The sequence below is a fragment of the Heloderma suspectum genome, chromosome 2 (assembly GCF_057233095.1).
Source record: "Heloderma suspectum isolate Gila_16-S chromosome 2, 16-S_ref, whole genome shotgun sequence".
In the NCBI taxonomy this organism is placed as follows: domain Eukaryota; kingdom Metazoa; phylum Chordata; class Lepidosauria; order Squamata; family Helodermatidae; genus Heloderma; species Heloderma suspectum.
Window position 1 is genome coordinate 105289937 of NC_139459.1, and position 25049 is coordinate 105314985.

Sequence of the window (25049 nt, forward strand, 5' to 3'; positions counted from 1 at the left end):
TTGACTCCTTTCTCTTAGTATAGTGTGGCATGCCTCACGTGTGTCTGTGTGCACATGTCCGTGCGCATGCTTTGGCCTCTCGCAACTCTTTGAGATTCACCCGGGATTCTAGCCATGTTGCCACAGCAACAGAAGAGTAGTGTCTGTAGTTGGCAGCAGCTGCTCTAACCACTGAGCCACCTTCTTCCACTTTGCTGTTGGTGGCTCTTTCCTACTTCCTGGTTGAGGCAGCAGTGGCAGAACATGTGTGTGAGTCTCCAGAGCATGCAGTCAGACCCCAAAGACACACATGCATGCACGCACACATGCTATCTATAGTGTGTGTGTGTGTGTGTGTGTGTGTGTGTGTGTAAAATTAGAGTATTGCATTTATTTGCAATCTGACTGCTACGTCACATAGTCAAATAGGAATTTTAGCCTGAAATTATGGCTCTGTTTGCACACAACGGTGGCAAATCGTGAGTTATTTAACCACAATTTGCCAGGTCACATGCTTGGTGTGTGCCCCCGCCATTTTAAATATGCAACCTCAGATTAGACGTGTGAACCCAGATACTGTGGGTTAATCGTGTTAAGCAAACCACAGTTAACCTAAGAACTAATTGTCATTCCATGTTGGTTGTCGTTACATGCAAACCCTGCACTATTGTTAAATTGTGGGTTGCTGCCATGAACAACCCAGGAAGAAAACCCATGGTTTGTTGTTGGGTTGTGAACTCTGGGTTGTTAGTGGTTAACAACCTGTAGTTAAACCGTAGTGCAGGGTTCACACGTAATGACAACCCACATTTCAACAACAGGCCATACTCAACCCATACTCTGGGTTGTCGTTATGTGTGAACCCGGTCATAGTGTCCAGGTTCATACGTCATGGAATAGCGTCCAGTCAGGCCGATCAGAGGTTTCATATTCAAAATGGTGGTGGCACAAAACCCTGGCAAATTAACCCATGATTTGCCATCACTACGTGCGATCCAGGTCTATCTGTGTGGAGATAAGAGTTGGGACACTGGTACTGCCTTTTATTTGACACTAAACAGCAATGGCCCTTAATGCACTATGCTTCTGTATATCATTTAAATTACAAATTAAAAATACCAGCAGAAAAGAAAGAGCAAGACAGAAGGAGCTTGTGGTGTGTCCATAAAATTGGAACAAAATAAAAATATAATATAAAGTTGTAGTACATTATATCAGAAATGTGTTTTTCCCCCCTTCTCTTGGTTTGTATAAAATTATAAGGAGAACAGCTAAGTGAATTTCCTTGGAAAAGTCAAAGATGACAACATGTGAAGATAAATGCGATTTGATTTCTTTCTTTCTTTTACGTACCATTGGCTTGTGTTTTGCCAAATTTGTCAGTTCTTGCAGTTAAAACACATGATGGAATAAGAGAATCTAGACAATATGCCTTAATTAGGAGAGAAGGCAGGAGCTGCTCTCCGGAGAGCAGTGTTGGGCATGGTAAGTCTTCTCATGAATGAGGAGTATATCTGTATATGATCTTGACTCCTGCAGAGAACAAGGTGCCCTCACTCCTGCCATTGCTATCAGCCAATGCCATGAAGTCATGAAGAAAAGGTAGCTTCTGTGGAGGCTGAGCTATTTGACAAAAATATGAATGAATCTGCTTTATATTGGTGAGGCAAGTCAGATCATGGTATACTGCCTTTGCTGTGCAGATAAGGTGCCTCCGTATGATCTGACATAGTACTGTGCAAATCTTCTGGAAGGTAATCCTAGAGTCTTCTGGAAGACCGTTTTTTGTGATTAGCACTGTTTGTAATTAGCACTTACATTGAGGGTCTCCAACATTTTTGGGCCTGTGGGCATATTTGGCATCTTGAAAAAGTGCCCTGGGCATGACCACAAATTGACCGGGCCCCCAGCCCCATACGGCAATCATAAAGTGTTAGGAGTGTCCGTGTCCGTGTGTGTGTGTGTGTATATGAATGTGCACCCTGTGTGTATGCTACCCACTCTGGTCTCCCCCCCCCCCCTCTGGGTTCCTATTCTCCCTCCCTCCTGTCCCTGGCTGCTCTTCCTTTCTCCATCTCTGGCTTCTCTCTCTCTCACATCCCCACTCTATTTGGTTTCTATTTCTTTCTCTCCCCCCTCTGGCTTCTTTCTTTCTTTCTTTCTTTCTTTCTTTCTTTCTTTCTTTCTTTCAGTTGGGCTCTTTTGCTCCCTATACAAGCCTATGGAGCAATTCCTCACAAGCTTATTAGGGAGCAAAAATAGCTTTGGGGGTGCCTCAGCCTGGTCTTGCGGGTGCAGTGGTGCCTGCGGGCACCATTTTGGGACCCCTGCCTTATATACTTGATGTTTGACAGTATTTGACCAGGTTGAAAATTAATCTGGCTGCGTAAGGTGGGTTACCGGTTCGCTTTAATGCGCAATGAGTTTGGCTGGGCCAATACTTCAGTTTGTGTGTATTGTCAGCCCTTGAGTTTTGTAACAGTTGGCCTAGTTCACACAGTTTACTGTCTAAACCCTAAAACTTTACTATTTTTTTTAACAACTACTTCGAATTCAGCGGCAAGATGAAACTGTGTGAAAGTACTCAAGAGTCCTAATTTTATATACAGGCAGCCTTCATTTTACTAATGCTTGATCGTGTGTGATCTTGGCTGTAAAAACATTGATGTGTGTCAAATAATGTTTCCTAACAGGTTTTATTTCCCACACTGGTATTGTAACAGCAATATGCGAGCGTATCGGTATGGTGTTTCCCGAGGTGCAGAGAGTGCTGTCCTTGATGATATTGTCATGTCTTATTTGTTTGCTCAGGTAACATTAGATGGTATTACATTATTTGGGTCTGTACGCATTTGTTCCTCCACCCTTCTCCTTGTTTTTACCACTGGATTTGAAAGTCTTCATCCTCGTCTTCCTGTAGATCAGTGGTCTTCATTATTTTTCAAGTGGGAACCACTTCGGCACAAAAAAAATTCTGAGAGTTTCCCCCCTCCCCCCCGGCCATGTTTATCTCCACCCCCTCCCCCTAGCCAGATGGGTCTTCTCTCTCCTCCCTGTGCCCACATTGTGGGATAAAGGGGGTCCCTGGAGATTGCCTGTGGTACAGGTGATCTCCATGGATACCTCTCCTCCCACAAAATCTGCTTCTGAGGAAGGACCGCCTCAGAACCAGGCATTTTGGCATGGCCGCCTTTCTGAAGAGCTGCTCTGGCCAATGCAGCTCTTCAGAGAGCTTGTCAACCTTCTGGCTCGCTCTGAGAGGACCCATAGAGTGGGTGGCAGCAACAGGGTGGGAAGGGAGGGAGGAATGTGGGAGACATGGCAGTAGCGGTAGCAGGTCCTCCTGGCGGTCGGGGGGGGATTCCTCCCACCTCATGCTCCTGTCAGATTGAGCAGGGAGAAGGAGAGGTGGGGGCGCGGGCGGACTTGGAGCTTTTGCGAGCAGCCAGTGGCCTGTGGGTCTTGCAGTGAAGATCAGGGAGTGTAGATAGTTTCACAGGAATAATAGACAATTATTAACAAAGCACAACAAGCTTGAGAGCAACAGCAATATGTTGATGCCCTGTGAGATCTGGACTGCCTCTTGGGAGTCCTCAAAACTCATATGTTCTGACTGGCTCAACAGAAGTTATAATTCAAAATAAACAAAAAGAGCAGCATGCAAGCATTAATCCTAACTCCTCTGCCTTCTTGCATTCAGTGGCGAGAAGACTTTGTCCATGGTTGGGTAAAGATGGCTGTTACTCACGAAACGCAAGAAGAATGTCTTGGCATGGCTGTTCTTGATATGATGAGAATGGCCAAAGAAAAGGACCAAACTCCATTAGCCATCTACCATTCTGTGAGGTAATTACTTTTGCAACTGCACACCAATGCATGTACATATTAAAAATATGCCGTGTGAGAATACTTTTGGGGGATGACAGTACTATAGGGACTTCAGAGGGGAGGGGATAGCGAGGAAATCCCATTCTGTTCAAGGAATGAAAATTAGGTTCTAAACCAATTTTCAAAATCCATGTTGTTACACCACTTTTCCAAACAGCTTGGAGCAGTAGAGATGGTTCGCCCAATTTTTAGGTTAGTCTGAGGGATAGTGGTTGGCTTAAGGTCACCCAGTAAGCTTCATGGCAGAGTAGGGATTTGAACATGGACTTCAAAAAGTCCAACACATTTTCCATTGTACTACATTATAGTTCAACATAACGTATAAGCTAATAGCTTATAGACAACAGCCATTAGCAAATCTTTAGGGAACTGCATTGTGCTTCGTTCCATCAGTAGGCATTATGTGACCAATTGTAACATTCCTGAGGTATTTTTTTTATCATCCATTACCATGACAACTCTTTGTCATCTTTTTCTTTTGCTTGAGTTCCTAGCTCTAATGTTTAGCATTTGCAGCAAACATTCTATGCAAAGTATTAAACTGAATTAGCCTTTTGCCTTTCTGCCCAGCTTGCTTTTAAGTGAAATTATTTTAGTATTCATATTGTTTGGTGGTTGTTATTGCATCTTCCATAGGAAAAATACCCCCCACACACACACACACATTTTTAGTTATATCTTATATTTTGCCACTCATCTGATGGGTTTTCTATTCACAGCTACAAAATGTTTTTGCCCAAATGCATCAAAGCAAAAATCCAAGATTATCACATTCTGACCCGAAAGAGAATACGATACAGGTTCCGCAAATTTATTCAGCAGTTTAGCCAGTGCAAAGCAACTGCCAGGAACTTGAAACTGAAGTATCTCATAAATCTGGAAACCCTCTTGTCTGCCTTCTACTCAGAAGTATTTGAAGTAAAGGAGCCTGGCAGAGAGCCTTCGGGTGAAGACTGTTTTGCAACCATTATTATATCTGGAAATGGGGGGATTCAGTGTTCCAGAGGGAAACATAAAGACAGTGAAACACTGGCAGAACAGGTAAGCTCTAGTAAGACACTTTCATATTTCTTACTCTAAAAGCTTTTAAAGTATTACTGAAATTAGCCAGTACATGGCTAGTTAGAAACACTGAATACAGATTTTTTTTATTATGCATATCACCAAATACAGCATTACACTCAAATATTAACAGGAGAACTAGATAGCAACCTAATTCACACCTATTATCTACCCACTCAGACAGGCCCCAATTATACCCACAGAAAGCACAGTGGCCATACATCTACCTTCAGCAGTGCTTCCGCTGATGGTAAGCCCTGAAACAGGGCATTCTGAGGGTAGGGGGTAGGTATAGTATGGCTGGCCTCAGATCCATTGCATCTGAGTATAGATGTGAAGGCCCGGAAGAAAAATGGAAAAACACACACACACACAGAGACCCTTTTCCTCATTTTTTTTCCAAAGACCATTTTTGTTTTTCCCCGAAAACTTGAACAGCTTTGGATCATGAAATTCTTTTAGAATTTAAGACAATGTATTTATATATTGTTACCCAGCCTTTACTCCCCCCAGAATGATTTCTAAAAACTATGTAATGGAACACTTTTATAGAAAGACCAGAGATGTAAGATGTCTGGAAATAAGCCATGGGGAAAGCGTTTTTAACCCTTTCTGTAAGATTCCCAGCATAGTTATTTCTTTCATTCCTTATTAAAAACCTGATCTAAAGTATATTTTACTGATAGACATTTATGCTCAGTTTCCCAGCGTGTGAGTAGAGTCACAATTCTGCATTCTTGATAGTAAATGTACATCCTTGACAGTTTGGGTTTTGTTCTATGGAGTCCTGTGTTTCTGATGCTGTAGCAGTCACTTAATGTACTTCTAATCTATTCAGACAATAATTACAAATTTACTAATTGTGTTTACTCTTAAAAGTTTTAAAATATAATGATACTTTTATGAGCAAACTAAGTCATACATAAAATAACTTTAGGAACAGAAAGGCTGCTTTATGTTGCTGAAGTAGCCCTCCCCAACCTGGTGCTCTCTGGATGTTTTGGATTACAGTGCTGCCTGAGGCTGATGGGAGCTGAAGTCCAAAATATCTGGAGGGCACCAAGTTGGGGAAGGCTGTCTTAAAGCAACAAAGTGACTTTAGATCTATAAGTGAGGTAAAAAAAAATAAGTATTGCTTATTTTTCAATTTCCCCCCAAATTTCCATTTTTTTTTCTGAAAAAAATGTGGGCGGGAATGGTTTTTTTCCATGACCTCAAAATGTCTGGAAATTTTACATCTCTACATCTGAGGACCTTCCATTTCCTTGTGAAGCTGCAGGATTGGGCCTGCTGCCTACTCCAGTCTCAGGCTGGCACAAATAAAAGAACTCCTGCAGGTACAGCTGGCCCCACTGGTCAGTGCGAGTTGACAGAGCTTCGTGACTGAGGATCTGCCATTTCCCTACCCACTGACTGTATTGCTGTCTTAGTTATCTTGTTTAGATTGTTATGAGACCTTTCACAAATAGTGGGGTTGTTCACACGAAATGACAAGTGAGGCTGGGGGGTGCGGGCAGCCACCATTTCCAGTATCCACCCTCTGCTCAGGGGTTGTCGTGTTGTTTAAACCCTGCAACTGTGGGTTATGCCTAGAGGTAAAATGATACATTTTAAAATGCTGAAGTAACTATAAGGTTAGATGTCTATTGCAGTCTGTGGAAAAACTCTCACTGGCTCACTTCAGACATAACAGGAAACCATGGTTTCCCACTAATATGAGAAGGGGCCATGGCGAATCTTCAGCTCATGTGCTCCTCTTTTCTCCTCCTCTTTGCAGAAAGGAAACAGCAAGGAGGACAAACATTTGATTTTAAACTAACCACAGTCCCCTGTGGCATCAATCTTGGGGAACTGTAGCTTGTTAAATCTATGGTAAATGAGTACAACTCAGGATTGAACCATGGTTTCAGATCTTGGCTTGTTCACATTAACCGTAGTTTAAACAAACCACAGTTTCCTGAATGTAGATATCATGAGAAACTAGTTAGTTTAAAATTGAAAATAGAAGCTTTTGGTTGTGCCTTGCAGCCACAAAAGAGGAGTACAGAAGATAGGGTTTTATTCTGCTAGATTTTATTCCAGTTGTACTGTTATTGTGGTTTTAAGCTTTCATATTTATATTGTTTTATGTTGTGCTTTGTGGTTTTCATTTTTGTGAACCCCCCAGAGAGCTTCGGCTATTGGATGGTACAGAAATTAAAGAAATAAATAAATAAAATAGAGGGAGCACATAATCACAAGACTCTCTGCAGCTTGTTTTAGTAATGGGAAATCCGGCTACTACATATAATGTTAGAATTGCATCCATTTAAGTTGGTAGATTCTAAAATCTTGGCTTAAATGCTTATAATTAAATGGTTTTCAAATAAATCAACATCTTTTTTAGGACATACAGACCTACTGTGATTTTCCTGATATTATCGATGTCAGTATTAAGCAAGCAAGTCAGGAAGGCTCTGGCGAGAGGAGAATTGTAACCATTCACAAGCAAGACAGCAAGAATCTGGTATAGTGGCTTGTTTTTTTTGTTATCTTCTGTTTGTGTATATTAGTTGGCTAAAAATAAATTGGATTGGATGCTCTGCATTATTCTGATATGTAACACATTTGGAGTGTTAGGCATTACTAGTGACTTTTACAGTGTGCAGTAAAAGCTGTGTGTGTGCGCAAATAGAAATGGTTATAGATGGGGTAGACAACATGGTGCCCATTGACACCAGTGCGTCCTGGCAACTATTCTAGGTTTCCTACACTCCTGTTTAAAAAAAAAATAATACTCATTTTGCTGTGACATAGGTTTCTTTCTGTTGGTGTTGAAAAATGTGCGTTCAAAGGAATTTAGTGTGTTGGGACTCAGACCCCACCTCTTTTGGGGAGACTACTTGTCTGTTGCCACTCCTTCCATGGCAGTCATTTTCTGCTGGTGCCCAGGACAGTTTATCAAACTGCCAAATGTGCCCATGGCCCAGAAAGATTGCCTGTTTTAGATGACCACATCATAAATCTTACTTTTTCTCCTATAAGATTCATATACTGAGTGATTAAACTTGGGTAAGTATACACGTTCAGTTTTTACAGGGATTTCTAACCATGAGGATAGAAAACAGTTAATTTTTAAGTATTTAAATCATCCCTGTGTAGCAAGCCATGTCCTGCTCAGATGCGCTCTCAATCTCAGCACATGCAGACGCATTTTGGGCTCACATACACTATTTGGTCCCCCTCCCTTCACGTAGAAGGAAATGACTGCTCATGGAGATACCAGATATATTTGAATACTGTATCTCCAAGTGGAATCACTGTTTTCTATCCCTGATGAAGGGCAGGGGGGAAGCATACACCCAGAAACCCTGTCTTGGTCACTTTTAATGGAAATGTTTAGTGGTGATGAGGAATAGTTGTGCCTGAACACGCCTGATTAGCATTGCATTTCCTGACGGCACAATTAGGCAATTTTTAAACATAATAAAATGACTTTTTTTCCTCTCCCTTTTGGTTAGAGAAATTTTACTAGAAATCTAATTTGCACACTCATCCCTAACTTCTAAGACTGTTAAGCCTGTATGTAGAGACTATACTTGAACTGTCAAGTTTGGAGTATATATAGTTCTGACATCTTGTATTTGCAGGCATAGAAATTCAAATTTGAATATTAATGATTTGCACAATACCTTGGTCTGTATGTACGAATATGGAGGGGGACTTTAAGGTGAAAAAAATTGGGTAGGGTCCAAAGATGCCCTACCACTGGCAGCTAGCACCTCTGGTCCCTGGTGCAACAGGTCATGCCTTCCAGAAAGTTGTGTTTCCAGTCATTTGGGGGCTTGCCCCGGAAGTGCTATCTCACCGCTGCTAGCATTAGGGACCACACACACATCTGGAGGGCACCAGGTTGTGGAAGGCTAATGTAAGAGCTCCAGTGACATTGCTACTAACCTTTTAAACGCCTGAACAGCTTCGTCCAAAATCAGCTGATGGAACATCTCCTTCTCTTCTGTATTCTCTCCCCCCACCTCCAATGTGCTCTGAAAGATGCCTTACTCTGAATGCCTTTCCCTTTAGAGGAAGTGCTGATGGTCTCAAGGAACACAGGCTTTTCTGTGATGGTGTCTTCTTTATGGAATCTTCTCCCAGTATAGACCCCTCAGGACTTTTAAAAGATTAGTGAATATTTGTTGTTGTTGTTCTACTAGGGCTACTGACAAAGAAGGTGTCCTGCTGCTGCCTGTTTTTAAAATTGCAGTGTTAAATGTAATGAACCATGTTTGGGTTAGTGATGTAGGCTTTCCAGAAAATTGTGGAGTGGGAAATTTTCTAGGAAAAATTCCGGAAAGTTTTCCTATGGAAATGACACAACTTTGCATGGGCTAATTTGCATTGGAAAATTTTCTGATGCCCTACAGAGTGATCTAATTTAGTGTGTTTATTTTTGCTCGTATTTAGTAAATAAAAAGCTTTAAAAAGCACCCCGTGTTAATTTTTTGTCCCAGTACAGCACAAGTATTTGACATGAAATAATTGAGGGGGGGAAATGAAAGCACAGTTATTGTGATTTAAACGTTTATATTATGTAGAAATTGTTATTAAAATGCCTCTAAAAATGCAAAAACATAGTATATATTTCCTGAGCAGAATCCAACCAGGCTCTTATGCCCTCGCCAATTCCTTTACACCCCGTCAATTCCCTTCCGCAAGTGGTGAGTCCCATCGATTCCTAGGGGGAGCCCCGAAACAAGCGGAAATGCTTGTTTCTGGAAGGAGGCAGATCAGTGGAGCTCACTTTTGAGAGCTCCACTGACCTGTCTCCTTTCAGAAACAAGTGTTTCTACTCGTTTCAGGTTGCCCCATATGTGCTAAATCGCTGTTGCACAGGCGGTGGGGGCTTCTTACGCAATAGACTTGGCAGGGCGTAAGAGAATCAGCAGGGGTGTAACCACCCCTTGGATTCTGCCCACAGTTTAAATGTAAAAAAAACAACAAAAGACACTAAAAAACTGTGGGCACACTAATAAATTTTAGCAACCCAAAGAACTGTGAATGATATCCTGGAACTCACTCATCTGTTTCAACAGAGTTCAGCTCTCTTCCACTAAGGCTGTTGAGTCACCTTCAGTTTCACTGGCACTATTTATTAGTTCCTTTTCACACTGAGACATGCATGTATTTCAATGCATTCTAGTAAAGTCACTATATATACCGCAAGCCTGAAGTTTGTTCACCACTGCTCTGAACCACAAATGATATTTGCATCAAGGCTTCCTTGATGGGGGTGGGTGGATAGCTCAGTGACAGAGCATATGGCTTGCATACAGATGGTCTCAAGTTCAGTTGCCAGTATCTCTGGTTAGAACCTCAAAATGGGAAATACTTCTACCTAGGACAGTGCCTCCCAACCTTTGGTTGGCCAGTGGTCAAGGATGATGGGAGTTTGAGTGTCCACATATGCACAAATGATGACATTCCTAAAGGAGTATGGCAAGGCTTCATTTTAGCACCATTTCTTCTTATGTTTATATTAATGTTATGGCTTCAGTTTTGCATGGTCAAACTTTCATATGCCTACGATGCTGGCTGGATTGGGATTGGTAAATATTCTTTATGCCAATGAAATTTTATTTTCAAAAACCTAAGTTGGCGTGAGAAGATTACTAAGAACATGTAGTGTGTTTTGTAAAGCAAATGTGTTGATTATTAATAATGTTAAATCCAAAGTAGTGGTCTTTGGTAGGAGGAGAAAGAACATTGCAGAAATGGTCTTCCAAAGGAACACAGCAGATAAAATCATATTGCTGTTTTGGTGGAGTGTTGTTGTGTTTGTTTGTTTTTTGGCTTTAGGAACTTTGGCCTTAAAGTTAAAGAAAAATGAATTGAAATCAGTTGTCTGCATACAAGTGTTAAATAGACTCTTAGGTACCCAGAATCAATATGCCTAATTTTAAATATTTTTAGAGCACAGATTGTGCCAGTGTTGACTTTTGGTGCTAAAATGTGGAGATTTGCAAATCCTATATTAACAACCATACAAAGCTGGGGGGTTGCATCTGGTTTTAGGGGTATTAAAACCACACCTGCTTATTTCATTAAATTGGAGTTAGGTCTTCATACTACCTCGAGTCTAATACATGTTAGATGTTTAATTGTTGGTGTAGAATTATTCAAATGGGTGAAGATAGGCTCTCTAAGCTGCTTTGAGGCATAGTTCTGGATTTGGAGTTCAAAATATTTCAGATTTATTATTGCATTATATATTATCATGCAGGTACTGAATTTATTTGAAAAGCTAATATCTCTAAAAACAAAGAGTATCAAGCGTAGGAGCACAAATTGACATCGTTGCTCTTTTTCTCTTCAAGTATTGAGCATTGCTTAGCTGGCGTAAAATGTCAGCATCTATTTCAACTATGCCTGTCATTTTCCTTGAAAATAGAATTGCAGGAAAGACTTTACTCCTCTCTGAATAGTTGGAATCAATGGTTCAATGGGGGATATATTGTATACTATGTTCATTTTTATGTAACATTTAAATGTATTTTACTGTGTTCGTTTTGTTTTGATATGATCTCTGAACCAATTCTGTACATTTCATTCCGTTCTGTAAAGGATTACTAGAGCATCAAAACTTCTTTGTGCTTTTATAGCAGCCTACTCAAATGTCTGTACTGGTACTCATCTGGGCAGTTGTTTTGTTCGACTGAAGTTGAGAACATAGACCAAGTCTTGCACTTCAGATATATCCAGCCTTTCCCAAACCTCTGCAATCCATAGCATAACATAAAGGATTAAGGCAACTAAAATAGAGCTTAATCTACTCACAAAACAATAATTCATAGTTACTGTCTTGGAAATCTGTTGACTACTTTTTCAGTGCTTAGCAGATGGATAGGTATGATAAAAATGTATGTCTCAAGATCTTTCTCTGTTTTTTCCTCCTTGTCTTTGTAGGAAGCTGAATTTCATTCATTAAGAGATGCTCTTTCCTTTGTATCATTAATTGATGGATATTATAGATTAACCGCAGATGCTCACCATTATCTCTGTAAAGAAGTAGCACCTCCTTCAATTCTTGAAAATATCCAGAGCAATTGCCATGGGCCAATTTCGTAAGTGACAATTTGTGCTGACGTTTTATAAGACTTTGGTTTTCCTTGAAGCACAGAAAAAAGATGTTCCATTTTATACAATTGCCCTGATCCAGAAAAGGGAACTGGTATCAAAAAAGCCATCTTTCATGCATGTAGCCAATTCAGATTTGTACCTACATATGTGCTCCATTCACCTTGCAATGCTCATTTTGGGTCCCATTAATTAGCGGGATGTGCAATGATACCTGTTCCCATCCAGAGTCATCAGTTTTTATAAGCAACTACTTAACAGGACCATTAGGTTTTAAATATATAATAATTTATTCTCTTTCTTTCTCTCCCCCTCTGTCTTTGGAAAGTCTGTTAAACCTTGATATAAATATATGGGAAGGTCACTCTGTTGCCTTTTGTAATAGATTTATGCTTGCTTGATTCAACCACAAAACTTAATGCAGGGTTTAAAACGTGTGCTTACATTCTCAGTTCAATTCCCAATCTTGACAGGCAGTGAATGGATAATAATGAATGTAAGAACTCCCAGTCATAACCACAGTGTTGATATATGATGTATAAGTAGAGGACATCTTAATGTGTGCATCTGGCAGAAATAGAATTTAAGTTGTGGAGAAAGAAAAGGCAATTCAGATATCAGTATCTAGAATGATTGTGGGAACACGGAAAATTGCTGGTGGAGGAAATTGCTTTTGGTATAAACGTTCCCTTGTTAACTTTTCTGTTCAGACTTGGGGGGGAAATCATTTGAGGCTGTGTAAATGTTCTTTTGTATAGCATTTCCTTGTTTTGAAGAATTAAATGTGTTGTGCACTTCAGTGAAGATAACCATGCGTAACAAAACAGAGTGAGGCTTCCACGGGAAAAGATTCATTGAAGCCAGAGGCAGTCTGCATCTTCAGGAAATCCTACTAGTGGAATGCAGAGTTGCTTTCTGAGTTCACCTGGGCAGGGATCTCGCCCCACCCGCCAAGGCTGGGCCTGTCTTCTGCATAGGCTTGGAGGTTTGTTTGGAGCTCCTCTGATCTCTCCTTTCTGACATGTCCATTGTATTTTGCAATGTTCCTTACTCTTACACTCTTTGGCATTGCCCTTCTTTGGAATTGGAATGTAAACTGACCTTTTCCAGTCTTGTGGCCACTGTTGAGTGTTCCAAATTTGATGGCATATTGAGTGCAGCACTTTAACAGCATCTTTTAGGATTTTAAATAGCTCAGCTGGAATACTGTCATCTCCGCTAGCTTTGTTGTTAGTAATGCTTCCTAAGGCCCACTTGACTTCACTCTCTAGGATGTCTGGCTCAGGTTCAGTGAGCGCACTATCATGGCTATCGGGGACATTAAGAACTTTCCAGTATAGTTCTTCTGTGTATTCTTTCCACCTCTTCTTAATCTCATCTTCTTCTGTTAGGTCCCTGCCTTCTTTGTCCTTTACCATGCCCATCTTTGCACAAAACGTTCCCTTGAGATCTCCGATTTTCTTGAAGAGATCTCTAGTCTTTCCCATTCTATTGTTTTCCTCGATTTCTTTGCATTGTTCATTTAAGAAGGCCTTCTTGTCTCTCCTTGCTATTCTCTGGAAGTCTGCATTCATTTGGATATATCTTCCCCTTTCTCTCTTCCTTTTCGCTTCCCTTCTTTCCTCAGCTACTTGTAAAGCCTCATCAGACAGCCACTTTGCTTTCTTGCATTTCTTTTTCTTTGGGATGGATTGAGTCGCTGCCTCCTGAACAGTGTTACGGACCTCCGTCCATAGTTCCTCAGGCACTCTGTCTATCAGGTCTAAGCCCTTAAATCTGTTACTCACCTCCACTGTATATGCAAAAGGGATATGATTTAGGTCATACCTGAATGGTTTAGTGGTTTTCCCTACGTTCTTCCATTTAAGCCGAAATTTTGCAAGAAGCAGCTCATGATCTGAGCCACAGTCAGCTCCAGGTCTTGTTTTTATTGACTGTATAGGGCTTATCCATCTTTGGCTGCAAAGGACATAATCAATCTGATTTCGATATTGACCATCTGGTGATGTCGTCCATGTGTAGAGTCGCCTCTTGTGCTGTTGGAAAAGCGTGTTTGCTATGATCAGCGTGTTCTCTTGGCAAAACTCTATTAGCCTTTGTCCTGCTTCATTTTGTACACCAAGGCCAGGCTTGCCTGTTATCCTGGTGATTTCTTGACTTCCTACTTTAGCATTCCAATCCCCTGTGATGAAGAGGACATCTTTTTTTGGTGTTAGTTCTAGAAGGTGTTGTAGGTCTTCATAGAACCGATCAACCTCAGCTTCTTGGGCCTCTGGTTGGGGTGTAGACTTGAATTACTGTGATGTTGAATGGTTTGCCTTGGATTTGTACTGAGATCTTTTCTATTGTTTTTGAGATTGTACCCCAGTACTGCTTTTCCCACCCTTTTATTGACTATGAGTGCTACTCCATTTCTTCTAAGGGATTCTTGCCCACAGTAGTAGATAGAATGGTCACCTGAATTACATTCGCCCATGCTTGTCCGTTTTAGTTCGCTGATTCCCAAGATGTCAATGTTCAAACTTGCCATCTCATGTTTGACCACCTCCAACTTACCTTGATTCATTGATCTTACATTCCAGGTTCCTAAACAATATTGTTCTTTACAGCATCGGACTCTCTTTTCACCACCAGACACATCCACAGCTGAGTGTCCTTTCGGCTTTGGCCCAGCCGCTTCACTCTTTCTGGTGCTGCTTGGAAATTCCCTCTGCTTTTTCCTCAGTAGTATATTGGACACCTTCTGACCTGAGGGGCTCATCTTCCAGCATCATATCTTTTAGAGTTGTGATATGTTCCATGGGGTTTTCTTGGCAAGAATACTGGAGTAGGTTGCCATTTCATCTCCCCTCTCCCAATTGGGACTGGGTGAAAGCCATGAATTAGTGAACAGCCGTGAGCATAAGCTGCTGTCTTACCCATCTCTTGGTAAGACAGAAAGGAAAAAATAATCATCTCCAAGTGATGGCTGGATCGCTCTCATCCCCTCTCACACCTCTGCACAACAGGAGTACTAACACACCTGACACAGAGGCCTCAACTTAAACCATCCAGTCACTTCAATCTGAAAATAACTGCAGCAGCAGAGATAAGAAGTGGCACAGCAGTTGCTCTCCAAGGCATCAGGGCTATCAAATACAGGAGTGCCCCACCAGACCTTTTGGGCACTGTGAGAAATGAAAGCACTTGGGTACCAACATAGCCTTTTGATGTACCATCATCATCCCAGTAGTATCCCTGACAAGACGTAAGGGTGGGCCACACCCCCTGGAAGTGCCCTAATGTTCCTTGCTCAGATCGCTGACAGAAACAGGCCTGGGTAAAGTTGGTATACTGAGCCCTGTGGCAGCATGTCCATCCCTATCAGAATCTCCCTGACTTTGGGACATGAGGCATTGCAGTTCCAGAAAGCTAGGCTTCTGTGGGAAATGTGGTGCTAGTCAGATGACTTTCAAATTGCATACTCTGTCCACTTCCAGAAACATCTAAGGGGGAGGCTTCTGCACATCTGAACCTCGCCATTACAGGGTTACATTTTTCTGTTCAGCAGAGGCTGAATCCAAGAGAAAGGTACTTTAGTGTTAAATAAGCTGCTACGCATAAAGTCCACATCCTGGGTGATGACACTGGCTTGGTACATCCCAAAGGTGAAGATTGCCGTCTCACCTCATTGAGAGGAAGGAGAAACTTCTGACATAGTCAGTGCCCATTCTCAATACCAATGCAACAATCTACTTAGACAAGTGAGTGTTTGGTGCTGGCCACATTCTCTAGGTTCGTGTAGGGGTGGTAGATGAGCTTACAGTTACAACTCTATTTCCTTGTCAAAGTTCTCCTAGTTTGGTTGCTGAAATCAATATGGCAATCTGTTAGTAGTGCTAGAGGTTAAGGAGCTGCTGCCTTGCCATGCTCTGAATGAGGAGAGCAATGAAGTCTTTCCACCTAGTTAAGTCAGAACTCAATTCTGCCTTCCATCAAGAGGAATCACCGCCCCAATGCGGAGACTGCAGTTTGGCATCTCTTGAGAACAGGAATTGGGGCTAAGTCAAAATTTCCCCTTTTTCTTTAAATGAGAGAGCAGATGTGTGGACATGAATCACAGTTAGCAAAACTTCTGTTCACTCTGTCAAAAGGAGGCTGCAGCAGGTGCCCAGATGGTAGAAGTAGTCATAAGCAGATAGTCGCAATGTATTGGAGCTCAAAAAACTATATGTGGGATTACAATCCAGCAATCCGTTCTGATGGTGTGTAGCTCAAAGCTTCTTAGTGCTTTTTAATGCTTCCCCCCCCCCTTTTTTTTTTTTTTAAATACAGCATGGACTTCGCAATCAATAAACTGAAGAAAGCTGGCAATCAGACTGGCTATTACGTTCTTCGTTGCAGTCCAAAGGAGTTTAATAAGTACTTCCTTACTTTTGCAGTGCAGGTAAGTAATGAGGATCAAAATTCACAATTGCTTTGACTGTAAAAAAGAGGGGATTCAGAATTCCTTTGATTATGAATGTATCTGTCATGTCACTTCGTTCTTGAATCTTGTTTGATGCCCACACTCCTGACAATATTACTTTTGTGTCCTTATCGTTGTTGTCACTGACAGCTTATTCAGAAGCAGTTGTTATTTCTTGTAGGATATTTTTACTTTCCAGTTGTGAGCTTGGTTTAGTTATCTTACTAACTGCATGTGCCAATAGGTGAAAAGCAAGCTGCTGGAACTAGAGCTTCATTAGCCTTGCCTTCCACTTGACACAGAGCTTTATGTTAGAAAGTGGATATTGGCAGAGATTTAGGTACATGCCTGAATAGCAGTTAATATGGATTAGATACTGTTTAACACTCTTCAACTCAGTGTTCCATGGCCATTGGGCATGCATGTGGAGAATGAGTTTGTTATTGCTATATATGATTCCTGATTATATTAAACAGAGCACAAACAAAAGTGCTATTTTAAAATAACGTATTCCCCCCCCTTCCTTAAACTCTGCAGCAGGATAGCATTGTTGATTATAAGCATTGCCTGATAATGAAAAATGAGAACGGAGAGTATAATCTTACTGGAACTAGAAGAAATTTTACCAGTCTTGTGGATCTGTTGAATTGTTATCGAACAGAAACTGTCCGGTCTGATAGCATAGTTTTCCAGTTTACCAGATGTTGCCCTCCAAAGCCAAAAGGTAAAGTATTTATAACTTTTTAAGTGTCATTGTTTTAGACCTCACTTTTCAGTAACAAAATACATCCAAAGTAGCTTACAAAAACATAAAAACAGCTATTGCTAAAATGTATTACGAATTAGGAAAATACCAGAACATACAGTTAAAACAATAAAGTTACAGAACTGGAGTCTGGCTTTTTAAAAGCTGTTTTTTTCTCAATATAATGGATTGTTTAATCAATAACATCTGTATGGAATATATATAGTATTCAGTATATTTATACATACATTTCTATAACATAAAATATAATCTGTAACATAGGTTCAAATCCTCAGTTTGTTAACCATGGGCTGTTTGACAGCGCGCGGGAGTGAGCGAGTGTGCTGACTCCCAACCACTCACCTGCTTCCACTTTGATAGGCAACCCAGGAACGGCGACTTTCCTGGGCTGTGTTCCATGATGTCCAAACACAGAATTCTGAGTTTCTAATGGAGAAACAACCTAGAGTTTTAACCCAAGGTGAGCGGTTGGGAGCCAGCAAGTGCAGGCACTGCTGCATGTTCCAAAACACCCCATGGTTAATGAACTATGGGTTGCTTAATCATGTGACAAGGTCACAGAATCTGTTCTGCACAATAAATTATATACACTTTTCTTAATCTCCAAAACTCATGGCCCAATTTACAAGCAATGAGGATTAATCTGTATGGTTTTAATAAATGGCCTGTTTTGCTATGCCACTAAACAATCACAGCAGTCCACAGGGCTATGCGCTAAGTGCTTCCAAAACACTTTCAAATGCACAGTGTGCACTTTGGCTCTGGGGGCAAAAGAGCACAGAAGCGGCAATCAGCATTTATGTTTTTGTTTGGGTTAAGTTGCGGTTCTTTGAGGAAGGGGTAGTGGTATTCTGTGCACCTTTTCAGCCACGTAAGAACTATGGAGACTGACAAGGGAGTTAAGGATGAAGAGAGGGTGGAAAGTTAACTAGAGAGGATTCTGCCCTTTTTGCAGGCATAGGGTCCTAATTTTAGCTATGCTGGTATAAGCCATTGTTTGTGCTACCATGGCAAATGTAGATGAGACAGAATTGTTCTCTTATGTTAGGATAAAATATAAGCAAACACTATACTGTATTTTGTGTCTGGAAACAGAGCTGCAATATTACTTGAACTAAAAGAAGACTATGATGACAGTCTCCTGAACTATCCAAAGAAATATGCAGCTAGATCGCACACCCAACGAGACTTGTGTTCCTTCAGCAGTGGTTCCAGGCACTCCAAAATGCTCCGTGAAAGCCACTTCTGAAACTGAGGGTGCAACACGTAATATAGGATGGATATAACTTTTATGAAGATACACAGTTGCCATACCATTCCCATTTTACTCAGAGAAACTTTCTAATATTATTAATGTTCTCTTAGATATAAACTGGATATATTTATTACATATTTATCCTGCCCTTCCTTCATGGAGCTCAGGGTGACTTACAAGGCTTCTCCCCTCCCCCATTTTATTTTCACAACAATCCTGTGAAGTAGGTTAGCAGACTGTTAAAGTGACTGGCCCAGGATTACCTAGGAAACTTCATGGCTGAGTGGGAATTTTTTTGATGTTTTCTCACATTAGAAGCCTTTGCTGTTGGCAAATGTGAAACAAAATAATACTTTGTCTGATAAAGTAAGGCAAATGCTTCCATACTGGTTTACACGTCCATGTTGATCTCTTTTCGATTTGCGTAAGTGAATGAGCCATTGCAGATGGAGCCTTCTTAGTACCCACTGTTAGCTGAAACAGTAATTTTCCAGTGGAGACAATTCACACATCTGGCTGCAAGTTGGCAAGTGAAGTATGTCCATGTGTGAACAGACGCTGTTGGCTTCTTCTCACAGATAAGTCCAACCTCCTGGTCTTCAGGAGTAATGGAGGCTCTGATGTGCCAACATCTCCCACTTTGCAGAGGCAGAATAATGTCAACCAGATGGTTTTCCACAAAATCCGGAATGAAGACCTGATCTTTGTAAGTTCACTAGGCTGGTGTCCTTATTCATAACTCTCAGATCCTAAATGTAGCTCCTTGTAATTAAATCTCATTAATTTAAATGTGCTAGGGCTGTTGCCCAGTGGTGTGTGTAACTGGAAATAATTTCAACAGTGAGGAACATTACACTAACAGAAAAATGTATATTTATTGTGATAAACGCACATGGAACACAGAGTGCAAGGGTTCACTTCATTATATATTGACAAATGAAATTAATTTGCTGTGTGAGTACATTCATTAAGAATCAGGATGTGTTTATAATTTCCTTTTTTTAGTGTAGTTTCATATTTTTAGTGTTAAGATAAATGTGGAAGTTTAAACTGGATGATGTCCTAATAATGATATGTATTTATTATAATGATTAATCATTTAGACACTTTGATTTATTCACCTTGCTTGTCAGTAGCCTTTCAAGCATTCCCACCTTCCGTTTATCATCTTGAGCAAATAACCAATTTGGTGTATTGCTTTTATCTTACATATTGTATTGAACTTCTGGTGGTAAAGCTGCTCCATCAACAATACATGCCTTAGCCAGGAAGGAGAGAGCCAGAAAGCCAGTGGCATTTATGAGAGAGATGCTTTTGTTGCAACTTGATGTAGGCATGCTTACTCTGAAGTAAATCCCTCTGAGTTCACTGGAGCTTATACCCCATGTAACTTTGCATAGGATCACAATCTTCACTAGCCTCGTGCTGTCTCCAGGAGGGAAAATGAGAAATCCCCACATCAGCCCTCAGCACTTGCAGTTATGTTTGTATCAAAGTTGTTTTGTACCGGCTGTTCTCAAGATGGCTGCTGCCAGAGCAAAGGATGAACTACTCCAGTGGCTGAGGTCTGGGGTTAGGGGACAAGGTCAATGGCTGCATCTATATTTCCCTTCCAGAGTAGAAGTTGGTGAAGGTGAGCAAATACGACTGTGATCCTATGCAGTTAAATGGAAGTAAACTCAGTTGGACTCAGTTCAAGTAAATATACATAGGATCACACTATTAACCTCTCTTGGGGTCTGCACTATTTTAATCTAATCAGTTATTAGGCTAAAATATGTTACATCATAATTGTTTTCCTTTGGGTGCTGCAGTTCCTGAACTAGATTTAAGGGCTCTTATGTATGTTCTTGTTTTTAATTAGCATGAAGAGGTTTTACAGCTGACTGACTCCTCCCTCCTCATCCCAGTATTCTGTTTTTTCTAGAACGAAAGCCTGGGGCAGGGTACTTTCACCAAGATTTTCAAAGGTGTGAGGAAAGAAGTAGGAGACTATGGTAAGCTGTATCAGACTGAAGTCCTCCTCAAGGTTCTGGATAAAATACACAGGAACTACTCTGAGGTTTGTGCATTTATTCAAGTACTATCAGAGAATGTATATGCAGAGCTGATGTAGCAACATGTAAGGGCAGAGTTTAGCGCTTTGAGAGTCTCAGCTTTCATTTTAGATTGCAGGTTTCTTGCTTTTATAGCTATTAAGAAAGATTTGGAAGTGTATAGCATGAAGAAAAAGGACAGTACCTCATCAAAGGGGAAAAATCAGCAAAACCAAGGGTGCAAACCAAATGTGCTGATGAAAATCCAGTTATAGGCATATCCAGTATGCCTATGATGAATCCAGCATGCCTTTTACCTTGATGAAAAGACATTGCCTCAAAACATTGAGATTTCTGAACTCTGTGAATAAATAATTAAATCAAATATCTCTATACTTGGGTTTTCATCAGTACATTGGACTTGCCACCTTTAGACTTGGCTGCGTTTTCTTTCCTCTTGTTGAAAATAGACAAGGCCGGGGGGGCGGGGGGATTTCAGACTCTAGAGAGGGTCAGTAAGATTTCTAATGGCTAGGATGCTGGATTTCATCCAAAGGGCAACTTCTCTTTCCTCGCTTCCCCTCCCACAAGTGTTGTAAGCAGAATAATACACACAAAATATGCAAATCTGGTTAACTTCTTTAATTTACCCAGGTCACAGAATTCAGATCTCGTTGATGCAGAATTTGGCTTAGCTTGGTGGTGGTTGTTTTTTTAAAAGCAATTCACATATCCCAAGCTAAGTATATTTTAACCTGTATGAGGAACTTCTGAAGAGTAAATTTCCTTTACTAAATCTAGAGGTTGCACCTACATATCTTTCACTCAAGCTTGTTTCAAAGCAACATTCTTTGCTGTTAACTACTGGCCATTTCACTCTTGGGGAGGGGTAGAGATAGTTATGAAGATCATTATTAATATATGAATTCTGTTAACAGGAAAAATATTAATATGTAAAGTTTTATACTAATCTGGGTTGATAACTGTTTCAGAGTCAAATGATCATGGGGTATACATAGATTGGCGTGGTTCACATGATCAAAATAAACCACCATGGCTCATTTATTTAAGCCATGGTGGCTTATTTAAATTGTGGTGCATGCTGGGCATGATTTGAATAATCACTGCCTAGGAGTGGTTTGTGTCATCCTAACCCAGACAGCATGGCTTTTTGGGGGGGAAACAACACTATAATAGTCCTACAACAGCCCATGGGCTTTATTCAAATCCTGCCTGGCATATGCTGTGATGTCAATGTGCCACAGTGGATTATTTTGATTGTGCAAACCAGTTAATTGTCGCAGGCACCAAATCTCTTCTGAGGTAAGTGTAATGAAGCTGATTGAATCACGTATGATAAAGGGACCTTAAGAAGTTTTTGTCTTTTGAGTATAAATAGTTCTATAGCTTGGAATTTAAAAGCATTTTACCAGTCATTCATTTGTTGCTTGTTACTGTCTTTGTGGAACTGTCATACCATTATGTTTATTGAAAACCAGCACCGCCACCCACTGTGAGCAAGTGTAAAGAGTTCTTGTGTGCTCATCAGGGATTTTCCTGCTGCAAGTAAATTGTCATGATTTATTAATAAAGCACTTATGCATTGTGAGCAAAATAATTATTAAAAAACAGGCCCGCAGGTACCAACAGTGCAGAATTAATTATGTTGTATTGTTGCAGAAGATGGGGAGATGATGCTATGTGAAAATATAGGTGGTTTTAAATTAGTTTTAATTCCAAACAGTTCCCATTAGGGTTCACTTCGCTAATTGTTGTTCCCTTTCTCTTGTAGTCTTTCTTTGAAGCAGCAAGCATGATGAGCCAGCTTTCTTACAAGCATTTGGTATTAAATTATGGCGTTTGTGTCTATGGAGATGAAAGTGAGTAAAGTAAATTAATTGTTTTGTGTATGAGTTCAATTCTTACTTCCTTCTATCTAAATAGTTATTTCAGAATTTAACATCCTTATCAGGTACTGATTGTCTGGCAAGGAAGTACAGGTGTCAGCATGACACAATGGGAGATGCACACTGACTTGCTGGGTTGGTGTAAAGTATTTGTACTTACTTACTTACTTATTTATTTATTTATTTTTCATTCTTGGCTGCCTTTCAGGGCAGACGCCCTCCCAAGGCAGCTTATTGCAATAAAATACATAAAAACAGTTAAAATATTAAAAGCTATAAAAACATAAACACAATAAATAGCAATAAAAGCCAACAATAAAACCAACAACAATAGCAACAACAGCAGTCATACCTCTACGTTTTTGACACATTCTTGCATCTGTAGAATTACATTTGGGTGTTTCTTTTGCTTTAAAGCTTTCTTGGTGCCTTTTTGCCTTAGTTGTGACATCCATTTCCCCCTCACTTTTGAAACAATTTGCCAGTAGTTTGAGTATGGTGACCAATCCAGAGTTATGACCCAGTTCACACGTAACAGGTTAATTAATCCACGATTTCCCAGGCACAAGTGGGAGCGCTACCTCTGGGGCCCTTTCTTCCATTTTCAGAACAGCCTATGATCATCCTGATTATAGGGTTCTTTATATGTCACGTCGATCGTGACATCCAAATCAGGCCACTCTGGGTCATTTAGGGGTTAAACAACCTAGAGTTAACCTATGATTTGTTGCTCAATTAACTCTGAGTTCTTTAACCCCTAAATAACTCAGAGTAGCCTATAGACAGCGATATCATAGGCTGTTAATTGACCCAGAATGTCACATTATGTGCAAGCCTGTTCAATAGGTTTGCATCATATGCACACAACTTCCCACCGTTCAGACCCCACTTCCAAACCCACCCACCCCGCTCCGCCCCGGCCAGCGCTTGAGATCTTAAACCTCATAAGATTGCTTAGAAAGAATGAGCATTTTGGTGTTTTCATAAACTTTCCTGATATTTTCTCTGTTAATGAGTGCACTAACATCTCAGAAACATATTTTCTATGACCTTGAAACTAGCTAGCATTTCAGAGACGTCGGAAGGTAACAATACTTCCGACAACAGTGTGCAAGCACATACTGTTGGCTCCATATACATTGTGTAAGCTCTCACATTTCAAGTCATGTAACTCCGAATATTTAATGCAGTGAGAAGCTTGTGGCCCAAATCTGGACTGATGTTGCTCACCAGTCTGCTACTCACCTATGCCTATCTTCAGTGGCTGAAGATAATCCTTTTTGCAGCAGTCAGGCTCTTCATATCTTGCTTCATGAGGAAAAGGAAGTTGCAAAAACTTCACATTTCTGCAAATATCCTGTCTACCTCAGAGAGTTCAGCACAGAGGGTTTCGAGCTCAGTCAGTTATATGTTCCGCGGTGATAACAAGTTTATAGGGGTGAGGAAGGAAGCGCCTCAGTCCTTGCCTTTTTTCTGTACTGTAGGTTGGTTCGACAGTCGAGTTGCCACTGGCAGAATCATAGAATAGTAGGGTTGGAAGGGGCCTATAAGACCGTCGAGTCCAACCCCCTGCTGAATGCAGGAATTGAAGTCAAAGCATCCCTGACAGGTGGCTGTCCAGCCTCGTCTTGAATGCCTCCAGCGTGGGAGAGCATGCCACCTCCCTAGGGAATGGGTTCCATTGTCGTATTGCTCTAACAGTCAGGAAGTTTTGATAATCATCCTAAAGCATAGGAAAAATAATGAGTGCTTCCATAAGCCTTGATTCTGAACACATTTGGTATCCATTTTTCTTTTTTGTAGTAATACTCCCATGCCAATCCAGGATTTTAAGTAATTGAGAAGTTTCTTGAAATGAAACTTGAAAAGTATACAATACTACTTGAAAAGTATACAATATATACTGCCAATATATACTGTATATATATCCACACATAATAAAGATTGTATACTAGAGTCTGCATTTTACTCTGTAATACTCCTTTCTGTGTGGTTGTATTCTCTGGACAGTTAAAAAAAAAAAAAAGAAGTTGTGTTGCTAATTTTAACATCAAAGGATAGGGTAAAATCTCTATAATCTTTGGTCAGATTCCCAAGAACTGAGCGTTAACTGTTCTGAGGAAATGAAAGAGTCAGTTATATAATTTGAGTGCACACCAAATGGAAGAATAGCCATTTTTCAAAAATGAAAATTAATTAAATAGCACAATGCATTTAAATTAATTAAATGGCATGATGCATTTGAAGTATTGTTGGCTTTGAATTTCATTATTTTTTTTAATTATTGCCTATATATTTATTTTGAATCAGATATTCTGGTACAGGAGTATGTAAAATTTGGATCATTGGATACCTATTTGAAGAAGAATAAAAATTCAATAAACATCTTGTGGAAGCTGGAAGTTGCAAAGCAGCTGGCAATGGCAATGCATTTTCTGGTAAATAGCTTGTTTCTGTTCCCAAATCAAAGGGCCTCCCCCTCTTATTATTGAAATTAATAAGGATTTTGCATGCTTACTCATGGATGCTGCATGAGTTTTGATTGTAGGATCTAGACCATTTTCATAAACATCTTGTTCTTGGAATAAGGCTCTTT

The 25049-nt window shown here is 40.4% G+C and overlaps 1 protein-coding gene across 7 annotated transcripts in view; it reads left to right on the top strand.

The window, feature by feature from the left end:
- JAK2 (Janus kinase 2) overlaps nucleotides 1–25049 on the top strand; it is a 112192-nt gene that overhangs the window by 63918 nt on the left and 23225 nt on the right. For 6 of the 7 annotated variants that reach the window (XM_084834422.1, XM_084834427.1, XM_084834428.1 and 3 more), the window contains 11 exons: nucleotides 2673–2790; nucleotides 3680–3825; nucleotides 4587–4908; nucleotides 7316–7435; nucleotides 11872–12029; nucleotides 16357–16468; nucleotides 17027–17213; nucleotides 19089–19216; nucleotides 20438–20572; nucleotides 22339–22426; nucleotides 24764–24891. In XM_084834422.1, the coding sequence (XP_084690548.1) occupies nucleotides 2673–2790; nucleotides 3680–3825; nucleotides 4587–4908; nucleotides 7316–7435; nucleotides 11872–12029; nucleotides 16357–16468; nucleotides 17027–17213; nucleotides 19089–19216; nucleotides 20438–20572; nucleotides 22339–22426; nucleotides 24764–24891 (1642 nt within the window). The remainder of the gene's footprint in view (nucleotides 1–2672; nucleotides 2791–3679; nucleotides 3826–4586; nucleotides 4909–7315; nucleotides 7436–11871; nucleotides 12030–16356; nucleotides 16469–17026; nucleotides 17214–19088; nucleotides 19217–20437; nucleotides 20573–22338; nucleotides 22427–24763; nucleotides 24892–25049) is intronic. The other variant, XM_084834429.1, reaches the window with a different exon arrangement.